The 13,758-nt window shown below is 42.0% G+C and overlaps 1 protein-coding gene across 1 annotated transcript in view; it reads right to left on the bottom strand.

Annotated features, from left to right (window-relative positions):
- The window catches only part of gphnb (gephyrin b), a 30,007-nt gene that overhangs the window by 2,396 nt on the left and 13,853 nt on the right, over positions 1-13,758 (bottom strand). The window contains exons 5-16 of the mRNA XM_068737397.1: positions 13,354-13,396; positions 11,614-11,751; positions 8,388-8,480; positions 6,523-6,578; positions 5,736-5,855; positions 5,411-5,469; positions 4,842-4,995; positions 3,079-3,200; positions 1,903-1,990; positions 1,525-1,598; positions 1,301-1,365; positions 1,076-1,179 (exon numbers count right to left, since the gene is read on the bottom strand). Of these exons, the coding sequence (XP_068593498.1) occupies positions 1,076-1,179; positions 1,301-1,365; positions 1,525-1,598; positions 1,903-1,990; positions 3,079-3,200; positions 4,842-4,995; positions 5,411-5,469; positions 5,736-5,855; positions 6,523-6,578; positions 8,388-8,480; positions 11,614-11,751; positions 13,354-13,396 (1,116 nt within the window). The remainder of the gene's footprint in view (positions 1-1,075; positions 1,180-1,300; positions 1,366-1,524; positions 1,599-1,902; positions 1,991-3,078; positions 3,201-4,841; positions 4,996-5,410; positions 5,470-5,735; positions 5,856-6,522; positions 6,579-8,387; positions 8,481-11,613; positions 11,752-13,353; positions 13,397-13,758) is intronic.

The following is a 13,758-nucleotide window of genomic DNA, read 5'->3' as shown; positions in this document are numbered from 1 at the left end:
CGACAAAGACTAAAGTAACAGTAGGTTTCATGATGGATCTTTGGACTCATGACCCACATGACAGGCCTCCTCCATGCGCACCTTGGAAGTGGGTCAATGTGTGCCAAAAAAAATCCCCACAAACGCATTTCATGTTTGTTTAGCATGTGGTAAAGGTTTCATTTTCTGACAAAAAGTTAGAGAAGTCCTTGATATCTACATTTTTATTCCAGCACAGTAACTGTGGCTAAAAAAATGGCAAAAATCCCAGATCTGGACTATCAACAAAATATAATTAACTTGGGTAAAAGGCTATCTGCCCACCCAAATTCTGTCAAACACCTTTTTTTTTTTTTCATTTTTAAACCATACTCAACTTCATTGGCAGCGTTTTCCCCAGTTTGACCTGGGTCTGATGCCATCTGCTGAGGGTCATTATCCGGACACACCTGTGCTTCCGGGCCATCGGTCCCACCACTAAGTGGCAGTAAAGCATTCAAGTTGATTTCTAACTGCTCTATAACGGCACGTTACGTAACACAGCTCTCTGGATAGCACCCATGGTGGCAAGTGACCGGACCCCTCACTCGATGATGCTAGTTTGGAGAAACAATCTGCGGCTGTTGATATCATTAAGATTTTTCTTGCTTTACAACTATGAATATTCATGACCAGGGAGCAGGCCTTCAGGTCAGTGTCGGCCCGTGATTGCTTCCTCTGCCAAGTCAAAGCAGAACTTGATGGTCATAAATATGTATCAAACGGATGAATAAAATAGTATTAAGTCATGAGTTAAGATGCAATGGACTGCAACGATACACCCTGGAACTTAAGTGCAAATGTAATGCGTCTTCTCTGTTGCAGTCTGTTGCATCTACACTCAAAAGTTCACATATGGGAAGAGAAAGGATCTTTTTGCACACAGAGACTGGTCTTTCTACCTTTTTTTGACCTCAGTGGAGACCTTGTGTCTGGTCATCGAACAGAAAAAAACAACCACTTCTTGTAACCACCAGTGCCTCAACAGATGATGAACTTTGACTTTGTGTGTCTTGGCCAGAGAGTCAGGCTTTCCTGGTTGCCCTGTGCATCCTACCCTCGCTTTGATGATGGTGGGCCTAGGGTCCAAAATGCCCTGCATCTTCCTCAAGGCAGGGATGACAAAAAGATTACAGGTGACAACAGCGGACACGGGGTTTCCTAGGACGGACGGACGGACGGAGAGAGGACAGCGACAAGAAAAAAGAGAGAGAAATATATGAGTAACACCTCCTCGGAAGCAGCGGAGTGAATCACTCTTTCTCTCAACTTCACACACTACCTGGGAGGGCAAAGATTAGTTTGCGAGCACCGTCCATGTCCAAGGTGGCAAATGTTGTTGGGAGACTAAAAAAAAAAGAAAAACAACATTTTAGTACATTTTCCCGTTTTATGCAACACTGCGGTAAATGTACATCTGGTATTTAATCTATTTCAATTTTCTGCTGAGCGCTTGATAACTAAACTGGGAAAAGCTGTACGAGAACAAAGTTGTCATCTTCTTACCCTGGTTTCATGAAAACTCGACCAAAATGGATCTGAGCATGAAGATCAATATCCAGCACCTGCTTAAGGTAGTCCTAAAAAATACATTGACATTTAAAAACATTCAAAAAACACAAAAGCAATACATTAAAAAGCCCGGCCTTCACCAAATAGTAAAGTTTTAAAATACTTTTGTATTTGTGTGGATACTGGCGATCACCTAGAGTATAAAATAAAGTAAAAACCAAACAATCAAATAAGTAATAAGTATCTGAGTTTTGGTGCTTTTATCATCATTTACTCTCAAATAAAGATGGTCGTTCCCCCCGTCCACCACAAGGTGTCAGTAAAAGACAATGCCATGATTGGATGTGTGCATTTTTTGTTCCGCAATAATACCTTCTCTCCCATGGACACTCCTCCTGAGGTGATGATGACATCAGCTCGGCTGATGCCTTCATTCAGAGCGTTGAGAAGGTCATCGGGGCTGTGGGGCACAGAGAAACACACACACACACACACACACACACACACGCACACACGCACACGCACACGCACACGCACACACGTGTTAACCACCAACTCACAGAAGAGGAAATAATGGAGGGAAAAGGATAATCGAGAACTAGTTTTGGAGGTAGTATAGGGAGATGATGAACATTATTATTATCTCTGTCAGGAGCTTATGTATTTGGTCGTTTGCATGTGTGTGAGTGTGTGTACATCTCTGTGTCTGTCCACTGCGCATCTCGCATACTGTTGGACCCATCAGCTGAATATTTTTTGTTCTTATTTATGCCTGTATGCTCAGGGAACTCTTGCGGTCGCAGTGATTCCCACTTTTTGAGAACATATTTTTAATTGACTGTTTTATGCCGTGATTGACTGCTGACTCCATACTCTCAACTCTCAACTGGCCGCTCAGCGGCTGCTCAGGGGGGAGAAAGATACAGCAGGGAAAAACTGCATGTACAGCACTTTTTTTTTTTTTTATCTAACTCAGTGAATTAAGTGTTTATTTTGACCAAACCAGAGTTGATGCTTGTTGGAACAAGACGGTTTTGGTGAGTTTTATTTTGTTTCTGTTGAGTTTAATGTAGCACTTAGAAAATGACAAACTGAACAAAGCGCTGACGCCAATGGTAGGAGGAGAGCTGGTTAACTGTTAGCAGCTGGTGGGCAGCAGAATGTGCTGCTGTGTGTTTGGCCAACAGAGCTAGCAGCTAACGGGGCTAATACAGCTAATGGAACTAAACACACAGCAGGACTGACTACTTCTGTTCAGAGGAAGCGTTGAACAGCCAACATGAAGCGTTACACAGTGAACTGCAGGTTAGCTGCACGGAGCCGATGCACACAGCTGGATAGATTAAAATGAAAGCTTATCTTCGTGTGAGGGAAAAATGCTTCTGAATTGCTTGGGGTCTAGTCGGGGGGGTTAACTGTGGTTCGTATTCATTCAATCAAACATTACAGCACTGGTCGTTGCAGACGCACCTGGCGGAGAGCTGCACTCTAAATGCAGTTTTCTAGCATTGGAGGTGTGACAAAGGCATTATAAACACGATGGCTTACTTGTCTCCCACGATGCCCAGATTGATGGTGGGGTAGCCATGCTCCTGGATGGTGGCCAGCAGGGTGGAGCGATTGCTGTCCCTGATCTTCCCAGGATGGAGGTCGTCTTCTGGGTTCAGCAGCTACCACGACAACACAGGGAGAGTTGATCAGAAACACTTACTCAATAGCTGTACATTTTCAACTTGGTGTACGGAAAATATCTGCCTTTAACATTGTTCAGAAAATATTCTTAGCATATCTTTGGGTGGCAGTAAGTCTGGTGGGTATAAAACTAATTATTCAGCTCGACAGGGAGGTTGGAGGCAATCATCTTTTGATTACTCTCATATTATTACTATGTTTAGCCTGCTCTTGGTACCAAATGGGTTGGTTGTGAAAAATAGGACAATACACTGATTGCCAGAAATGTAACTTTCAAAATACACTATATTTTACAGTGACAGAGAGGTAAAGAAGACACTGTCTGCAGATTAAAGTTTGGTGTTGCGTGTGCTTTTAGCTGAAATGATTAATCGATTAGTCGATTAACAGAACATTAACCGCCATACATTTTGAGAATCAATTCATTATTCAAATTATACATCAAGCAAAAAATGCCATTCAAGCTCTGGTTCTGCCGTTTTGAATGGATTTTGAACCATTGGTAAGATAAAACAAGCAATTTGAAGACATCAACTTGGGCCCTGGGAACCTGTGATGCACATGTTTCAATATTTTGTAACATGTTATAGAATAAATGACTAATCGATTAATTGAAAAAAGAATCAATAGATTATAAATATGGAATGAATAATGAAAAATAATCATCATTTGCAGCCCAACTTTCAGACAAAACTGAGAATAACTCGCCAAGTCAATTATTTAACTGGTACAATGTGTATTATCATTATGTTCATCTTCTGTTTCCATTCATACATTTTGACCTCCCTTCTTTTCATAATAGAACTACAAATCTGAGGAAACGTCAACAAGCACTGCTACTTACTGCAATTATAAAAGGAAAGCAACACCACAAATGAACATGCATCTAATTCAGCAGGTTCACAGTGGGTTTATGGGCAGACATACTGCATACTTTCAGTTGTAAATGCCAGCTCTGCACAGATATTCCTATTTTTCTTCATCTGCAGCATTAGTACAGAGAATGTACTCAAAATCTAGACGGTCAAATTAACAGTGTGTAAAAATGAGAAGACAAACCCTCTATTTCATCAGTCTAGCTCAAAGAGGGCAGATGAGGACAATATACCACTTAATAGGTTTGGAATGTGGCCATGGGGTAGGTGACTCTCGGCTGATTTACACAATTCAGATATATCTGCATAGCACCGAGAACAAGGTGTTATGGGTATCTAGAGTCTGCTGAAGGATCTCCATGAAGGTTACACACCCCATGAAATTTAAACAGCACATCAGTCACACAGAAAATGCACAAATGTGATCCCAGCGTTTAAGAGAAACCACCTGGTCACAGATAAACACAGTCTTCACAACTGAAAGCACACATGAAACGGCTGAGTGCGCATTCAGCTCTGATTGTTGTTCTGGTGTCCGCAGTCAAAAGCAAACAATGTTGATTGTGCATAAATATGAACGAGGTATGCTGTCAGAGAAGACGGCACGTTGGTGTTACCTTTAGCAGCTGAGGCCGAACCTTACAAATACAGATACAGTGTGGGTTGAGTGCACGAGGAGTATAATTTCCCAAATGAAAAAAAAATAAAAAATGTTGACAAGCAAGTTTTTCTTAATCCACTTACCTCATTTCCTGTCGACATGACGGCCACAACAGGGAATTTCTGGACTTCCACCTCTGTGACTCCCACAGTGGCCAGGAGACCAATCTCAGACGGGCCCATGTGGGTTCCCTTTGAAAGCACACACTCCCCGCGCTTAATGTCATGACCGATGGGCCTAGGGCAGGACAGCAAAGACGATAGTTCAGAGGACGAGAAAGAGAAATGGGACGAATTCTGAAAAATGCACTTCATCACCAATCCAATCATGGTAGAGACACTTAGTGTGTTTTACACAAGAACTACCATAACCAGTAAAGAGGTAAATAAAATGTCAAGAATGATCAAAATGACAGATCCATAACCAAATAAACCAACTGTACTTTCAATAATTCTTTCAGTCTCTTCAGTTTTCATATAAAATACCCGTTTCACACTGAAACCTGTATCAGTTTGTTACTGCTTAAACAGGTGGGCTAACAAACAAAAAGGTGGGTGGGTGACATCGTCGACCAGATCTTCAGTATTTGATCGATAAAATTGTGATTCTGGTTTTTGGCTTCTTAATAGCAACCAACACATAACACACTAACCTGATGTCCTGCCCCGGGCGAGCCTGTACTAGGATTCGTACCTCCAGCTCCTCTGTGCCCTAAAAGATAAACCAGCTGTCAGATGCATCAAATGGAACCGATTCAGATTTCCTTGGACTGTACCAGACCAAAATTGCATTGTGTATTCCGCTCATTCCTGGGCTCCACTTACTCTTTCAAACAAATCAGAATCTGTGCTCATGTGCTATGGCGTTGGCATGGACTAAATGTGAGTCAAAACAAAATGATGGTTGAGTTGAGCACAGCCCTGATTCTGACAACTTCCTGCCTCTTCATCAGGTAAAAGACCAGAAGTTAGGCTTACGTCTTCAGACTCGCGGAGCAGCTCAGTGTCTTCCACCTGGACTACAGCGTCAGCCCCGCATGGAATAGGGGCACCCGTCGTCACCCTCATCACCTGGCCAGGCATCACTGTGTGGGTGGGCTGCAGGGGAGACACAGGCAGAGTTCATCCTTTAACTTTAGTCATATATTTTGTCCCATCAAAGTTTTAAAAAATATGCAATGCCGTTTTATGCGATGGCTCTTTTCACCGTGGGGCCTAAAGTAAAATAAAATGAAGTGAAATGATAGATTGCATTCTACTGAGGTAACGCAGAGTCTTCCCCAAAGTTTCCCAAAAAGCATCTCACAAACTGAAAGACAGTTTTGATCAAATTAAAGTAAAAACATAACAAAGGGACATGAAGGCGCGTACAGACTATGTGTTTGCATGTGTGCTTATTTTTGTTCAAGATGAGAGAGGTTGAATTAGTCTATAAATCTCTGCAGCCTACTCTTGTCTCAGAGGTCTAATCTGTTTTACAGTTTGGCAGCACTCCGATTCTCTAGCCCTGCTTGGAGGCGAAGGGCTTTTCATCACCTGCTAAGGGAACACACTGGTGAGCAATTACAGCTGGTCAAGGCGTGAGGTGAAGGACAAAAGTAAAGTACTTTATTTTCATACACTGGTTGAGTGGGTGTTTGTGTGACAGTGACTGTGCTAGTGTGTGTGTGTGTGTGTGTGTGTGTGTGTGTGTGTGTGTGTGTGTGAGGGTCTTTTTGTTAGCTAAAAAAGCATGTGTGTCTAAAGAGTCAACGTGGGTGCGAACCTGCTCTCCAGCTTGGGACTCTCCAATGATGAAGCGGTCGCCTGGGCCGTCAGCCGCTAAAATAAAAGAAAGATTTAATAGCGTTACACATGTGTGCAGCTGAAAGTGTGTGTGTGTGTGTGTGTGTGTGTGTGTGTGTGTGTAGGAGTGTGTCATTTAGTTGAGTCATTTTGTTTCAATGAGGTACAGATTGAACAAATGAGTAGAGAAGGAAAGACATTTGATGTTCTTTAATTAAACATCTAAAAAACAGACATACACAGTATTTGTAATGCTTGCAGGGCTCACAGATTTCATTTTTACAGATTTAATTTAATTTTTCTCTTATGCACTTTTTCCAAATAATGCCCTCTACTCCGAGGTGTGAAGAGACCGTCCCTTTCAGTATTGTTTCAGCCAAATAGCCGACCTAAGCCAATGGCAAAATAGAATACGTGCTCCTTATATCTGCTCTTTTACAAACACACAGGAGCAAGAAGGAAGCTCATCACAAGATAAACAAAAGCCCAATTCAAACTTTAAAACAGCCTTTGACATTGCAAAATGTCCTTGGTGAGTGAAAAACTTTGAGACTTTAATTTCATGGTTTACCATATCTTAATAAAGGATTAAATGCTTCCCCACTTCCTTTTTTTCTACATAAACAAACAACACTGGCTGACAAGCGTTTGTTGTTTTTACGCACTGGCTCTGGAGAAAGCAGTTGGTTATTGGCTGCTTCCACACGCACAGTCTAGGCACTAAAATCTCTAAAATCTGCACATGAACGCCTCGGCAGACGCCAGGCCCTCAGGACAGGCACATAAAATCCAGAGAGACCTGTGGTGTTCTGCTCCTCCTACTCCATCAACAGGAGCCAACAGCAGATGTCACATGCAAGAGTTTTTGAGCTGCCCGGAGCCAGCAAGCTGCCACACTGCTCTCCAAGTTAACAGGGCCCTCAACGCTTTACAGGGCACCCTGCCACTGATTTCTTTAACCAAAACAAGTCGACGTAACGTTACCTGGATTTCACCTGAAAACCGCTCAACGGAGTTAGTGCAGCCATAGAGAGGAATGATACCAATCTCTCTGAGCAGAGGTAAATCTCTTTTCACTTGTTTCGCCACCTGGCAGATACGGAGTAAAGCCCCCTCCATGTCCCACAATGCAAAGACTCAATCTCTCCTCAGTTCACGTTGGCAGAAGAAGCCCTTACATTGCTACTGAGGCAGTTCTCCACTGCCCCAGTGTCCCGTTCATCTCAGACTAGGACAATCAGGTCGTTTGTACAGGAGGAAAGACACACTGGCCTGGTTAGTTCTCCAGCTTTAGCTTAAAAAAAACAAGAGATGGTAAACTGGATCGGGTCGCACTGGTGATTCATGAATCTATCACCAGGTTTGTGTGTAATGTCCTTCCTGTCTATCGACTAATGCACGACTATATGTTTAGGATAGGTTATTGGCATAAAATGCTGTAATTTAAGGTATATCGTATTATTTTTTATAAAATGTTTGTCTCACTATTAAACAGAAAGTGTCAGGTCGGACGTGTGAACCATATTCCATATTACCTCTTTAAGTCTTTCGTCAAATGGTTCATATAAGAAGCTAACATTCATTCTGCCAGTTAGCTGGTTGAGCAACAGACAACCTGGCAACTAATCTCTATGTTAGATATAGTTTATATATTTTTATTCAGTGATGTATTCACTTAGTAAACCCTTACAAACCCTTAAATTCCTTTTACAATTACAATGTTTTTGAGGCCTAAATACTTCTTTGAATGTTTAAACAGTTGTTTCACATTTTCCATCTAATGAAAAAAAAAACAAAAAAAACAGTACCAGACTTTATTTTCAATTCACCTGTCATAATGCTTACCTCTCACGGCATAACCATCCTTGACAGAGGCAGGGAAGGGTGGCAGGTTGTCTTTGGCATAAACGTCCTGAGCCAGGACTCGACCCATCCCATCTGTGGGAGAAGAGGAAGAACATGGGTATGAGGAGAGGAGGAGAAGCTGGGCGAAGGGTGGCGGAGGGAGAGAGCGACAGCTGGAGAGAGAAAGAGAGACAGAGGCAGAGAGGGTGAGGGAGAAAGTGCATCTGATTCAGATGAAGATACAGAGAGGCATATGCGCCGGAGGTGTGTGTGTGTGTGTGTGTGTGTGTATGTGTGTGTGTGTTTTTAAAGAGAGACAGAGTGTGACACCGCGCATCAGGATCTCTCTGCGTGACTCACTACCTGACCAGCACACACGGACACACACACACTCTCCCATTCTATTTCAGCTTTACTGATTCCCCAACAACAAGTGGGAGCTTGCAAGTGTTGCTATTCACATTTCTTAACCAGCCAGACAACTTAAAAAACACTCAGGAAACATCCTTGTGGGAAGAACATAGACTCTGCGCGCACACACACACACACACACACACACACACACACACACACACACACAATAGCTCAGAGAGAGTGAGGGAAGGAAAGAAAGACAGAAACAGACAGAGGCAGAGTGGGTGGAGGAGAAAAATCCTGGCACTAGAAATACCGTAAGCTGCTGTGTGGCTATATATAGCATTTGTTAGAGCCTTTATGCTATGATTATGTGGGCGTTAATATGAAGATCTAAGCTTTGATATCAATGTGTTGAAGGGGAAAAAAAATATGCAAGTACACCCACACACACACACACACACACACACACACACACACACACACACACACACGCATACACACATCAGCTTACGGCAGTCATAACGAGCCGCTGTAAATAATGCATCTCAGCCGGCGAAGAAGACACACGTGCCTATTGGACGCGTCCAATCCTTACATCTTTCTTAAGTCGACAGCATTTCATCTGAGATATTGATGTATTTTGCCACTGCAATCCAAGCCGCTATTCAAACAGCTTGTTAAAAACCATGTGTTGAAGGGGAGTTGTGAATAAAAATAGAACAAAGGTGATGTCTTGAAATATGCTGAAATATAGCTGAAATATGCGTTTGATCAGATGCTTTGCGAAAAAACATCACTGCCAGCAAGCACAGGGGTTAAATTATGATGATTAAATCAAGGGGCACTGTGACATCATCACTCGTCTCTCTAGAAACAATCTGAGAGTCAATGTGTGATGTAAACATGTGCACGCATGTGCGCCTACATACTCACGCTAAACATACGGTACCTGTCTACATATGGAATATAATTCCTTTATTGTCATTGCACACAAAGCACAACAAAATTAGGGAGCAATCCTGACCGTGCACACTCTATAAAACTCTAATACAAATAAAAAAGAATAAATAGAAAAATGTATTTGCAGTGAAAACAGTAGGATTTTTTTGCACTTCTGTATATATATATATATATATATATATATATATATATATATATATATATATATATATATCAATCATATTCTTGCACATAGATTGATGGGAATTAAAGGAATCTTTTGACATTTTGGGAATAATGCTTATTTCCTGTTTTCAGTATTTGAGCTAAGCTACTGTAGCTTTACATGTAGCGTACAGATACCAGAGTGATATAAATCTTCTTTAAAGTGTATATCACAGAATATCAAACTATTCCTTTAAAAGTTTTATCTAATGGAAATACAGATTTGAGATATTACTCTGTCAACAACTTACTATTCTTTAACTTTATCACCAAACAAAACTTTCTCAAAAATACAACAGTAACGAAAGTGTGACATTCAATGCAGATTATGTTGTGTATTACACCCTTATGATAATAAAATAAGAGATAGGTCCTTATAATTCCGCACCCATCAACAAACTGTGACACAGTGCACACTTCACACACCCACATGCAGGCCCCTCTAAATCCAGCAGGGGATCTGGTCCAGCTGTTTTCTCTCTAAATATTTCATCTCTCATATCCCATCTTCCTCACCTCCTTACCCCACTGTCTTGCTCCCAGCTGTGCTCCTGCAAATCATGAAATTCCCTTCCCTCCCCGAGAACATGAAACATCACTTTACACTTGGGAAAAGTGTTGTTCCTTCTACCGTCATTCGTCTCGACGTCATGTGCGCCGCAGGGTGTTATTGCCCCCAATCCTCTCTACCCCATTTTCAGAGATGAATTAAAGAGTGTGTTTTCCCCTCTGGCCGTCAGCCTGGCTCTGTGTCACCCTCCGCAGGCGCAGAGGCCACTCTGCCAGAAGGCTTACAAGACCCACGGGTGCTAAACTAACTTCTCTCTGTATGTTTGTATCGTGTCTGTCTGTTTAGACATGCAAATTCAACAAAACTACAAATATGCATTTAGCACATAAAATGTTATTATATCAAGTTGAATTCATCCAAAAGTAACTTTATAAATTGTTTTATATTATTCTCTTCCAATTTAAATATTTGTATACATGTTTTATGTGTGTACAGTATAGTGAAGGGGCTACAAGGTACAGTACATTGTGCAACCCTGTGTCGTAAAATGACAAATAAATAAACCCATGTAACAGTATGAATTATTTTTAACCATGTGACTAAAATGAAACATATCAGAATTATTTTCCATTTCACTTTAAACCTGACGACGGGGAACCAAAACAGTACCGTTACGGGTCATAAAACCAAAACAATGAGCTGAAAGATGCTAGAATGCTCCTAAAATATGAGTCAGGCGATCATTTTCCTGTGGTCACTAGGTGTGACCCTTCACATGCATACTGTTTATATGAATATTAATACATGTTGATTATAGCAGCTTAAAAGTTATCAACAACTTGAAAATAGTCTTTTCTATCTAAGGGAGCAATAAGTGTAAACGACACGTGGCTCGCTAGGAAAGGTTTGGATGTTATGCGCCCTTGTAGCCAAGTACATGTGTGTGTGTGTGTGTGTGTGTGTGTGTGTGTGTGTGTGTGCATTGTGTGAGTGACGCAGACTGCTGATTCAGGCAGAGAGTGTTTTCGATGCTGTCATGTGTGCTTAGCGAGCACGTGTTTCTACTGCAATCTGTCAGTAGACATGATGAGAAGATGAACTGAAGATGTCAAGGGGCAGGATGAACGCACTGAGGACATTTAAGTGGGGCGTGAAGAGGATTTGCTAGATCTGCGGGGTTTCTGTCCTCCTCACCTCTGTAGTTGATGATCTCAGTGCCCAGGACGGCGGTCATCTCCAGCACAGTAATGAAGGCCTTGTCCATGGAGGTGAGGGGGAAGGGGGACATGCGGTGCCTCCGGGCCACCTTGGTGATGTCCACTGCACTGTGACCTGGGAAGACAAGGGACATTACAAACACTATCATGAACTGGTTGTCACAAAATCAAACCATATCGCAAAAGAGTAACAGTATAGAGTTTGGTTGCTCTGTCCAAAATAACTCCTATTCACTCGCGTGATAAACAGTTAATACAGCGTATAGCCTGATACACTTTGGATTCAAAAATAAATAAATCAGAAAACATATCGGCTGAAAATTTCTTTTTAAAAATATAGATCATGTGAAATTGTTTTTTAAACCTTTATATAGATATAATAATGAAATAGATATATAGATTATAGATATGTTGTTCTATTGCAGAGGTCCTTTAGGAACATACATTGACACATAAAGTACACATAGTGCGTTCATTCGACAACAGTGACAGTTTCAGACATATAGCTCTAGACCCAAGCTTTGAAATGTATGCCAAGCCCAGCCTGAATCAGAACATCTTGAGTCCATTCACCCCTTTTTAGCAGTTTTAATTCTTCATTTAGACAGTTTGAAAGTTGAGGTGGAGATAGAGGGGTCGGGAGAGAGGAGACAACTCTGCTGGGACACAATCCCAAGACAGTGGAGGCTCCAGAGTCAGGGAACTGAACCACTCAACTATCTCTGGAGACAAAAACTGTATTTTAAAAAGGTTCTTTTTGGGCCGAGAGCCACAGAACCCCCCCCCCCCCCCCAAAAAAAAATAAATTAAAAAATTTCAAACTGATGTTAGCGCACTGGTTCTGCAGCTGTAGCAATAGCGGTTGAATTCCAAAATTCAAGACATGGTAACGCACACATGCAAAACACACAATCAAATAAATAAACACGTGTAATCTAATGTGTTTCCACATCCCTGTCACCAAGATAATGGGATTAATTTATGTTTTAAGTGCATGTGTGCAATAACACAATTTAAACACCATGAGGGGGGGGGGGGGGGGGGGGGGGGATTGGCAGGAAATAGTCCTGTTTGTTTGCTGCTGTGGAACCCAGCTGGATGACAGAAGTGCTTGATAGCAGCCATGTTGGTCTAATAATACCTCTCTAATAATTCAAAAGGTAAAAGGAACAAAACAAGGTGTAACTAATATGTAATCTGCTCTCTCTCTCTCTCTCTCTCTCTCTCTCTCTCTCTCCCCTTCTCTCTTTATCTCGCTCTGCCTTGCTCTCCCTCTGCCTCTCTGCCTCACAGCGAGGAATAGGCTCTGTGCTTTGATTTCCCTTGACCCAATTTCTCTCCTTTAAACATACACTTACGCTTCCACAGCATATTCTGATGCTTAACATGAGGCTTAACAACCTCTGGCAAAACATCACGCACACACACACGCACACACACACACACACACACACACACACGCACACACACACACACACACACACACACACACACACACACACACACACACACACACACACACACACACACACACACACACACAAACACACACACACGGGCGTGCATGACAGCAGCCACACATGGTAAACACACAAACCGTGCTCGCACTGTCACATCACATGTGCATTTAATATCTATTTATGCGCGTTTGAGAGCACATACCGATATGACACACAGGAAAGAGAGGGTGCTTTTGAATTGGAAACTTAGTACTTACTTGATCTTAGGATATTTTCTTTGCTGCTGCATCGTGACTGCACCTAAAGATGGAGAGGGCGATTGGGAGAAAGACGTAGGACAAAAGGAAAGAGAGAGAGAGAGAGAGAGAGAGAGAGAGAGAGAGAGAGAGAGAGAGAGAGAGAGAGAGAGAGAGAGAGAGCAGAGGTGGTGGTAATTTGAGATAAACCAGGCTGCTCTTTTGACATGCTTAAGATGAGGAGCTGTTTATACAACAGTCAGAAGCATTGGCAAGAGCCGTGTCACACTACACTGTGCACTTTGTCCTGCTCTTTGGGAGACGGCTGCATCTCCCGCATTAGCATTATCATCACTTACTGTACAACTACATCATCACATCACAGGTGATATTCACACTGATAAATGCACTGACATAACACATCGC

This window comes from Cebidichthys violaceus, unplaced genomic scaffold, assembly GCF_023349555.1.
Source record: "Cebidichthys violaceus isolate CVI_PGR_0920_01 unplaced genomic scaffold, fCebVio1.0.p SCAF_78, whole genome shotgun sequence".
Taxonomy (NCBI): domain Eukaryota; kingdom Metazoa; phylum Chordata; class Actinopteri; order Perciformes; family Stichaeidae; genus Cebidichthys; species Cebidichthys violaceus.
The sequence above is the reverse complement of the archived record's forward strand: the minus strand, read 5'-3'. Positions and strand labels throughout refer to the sequence as shown.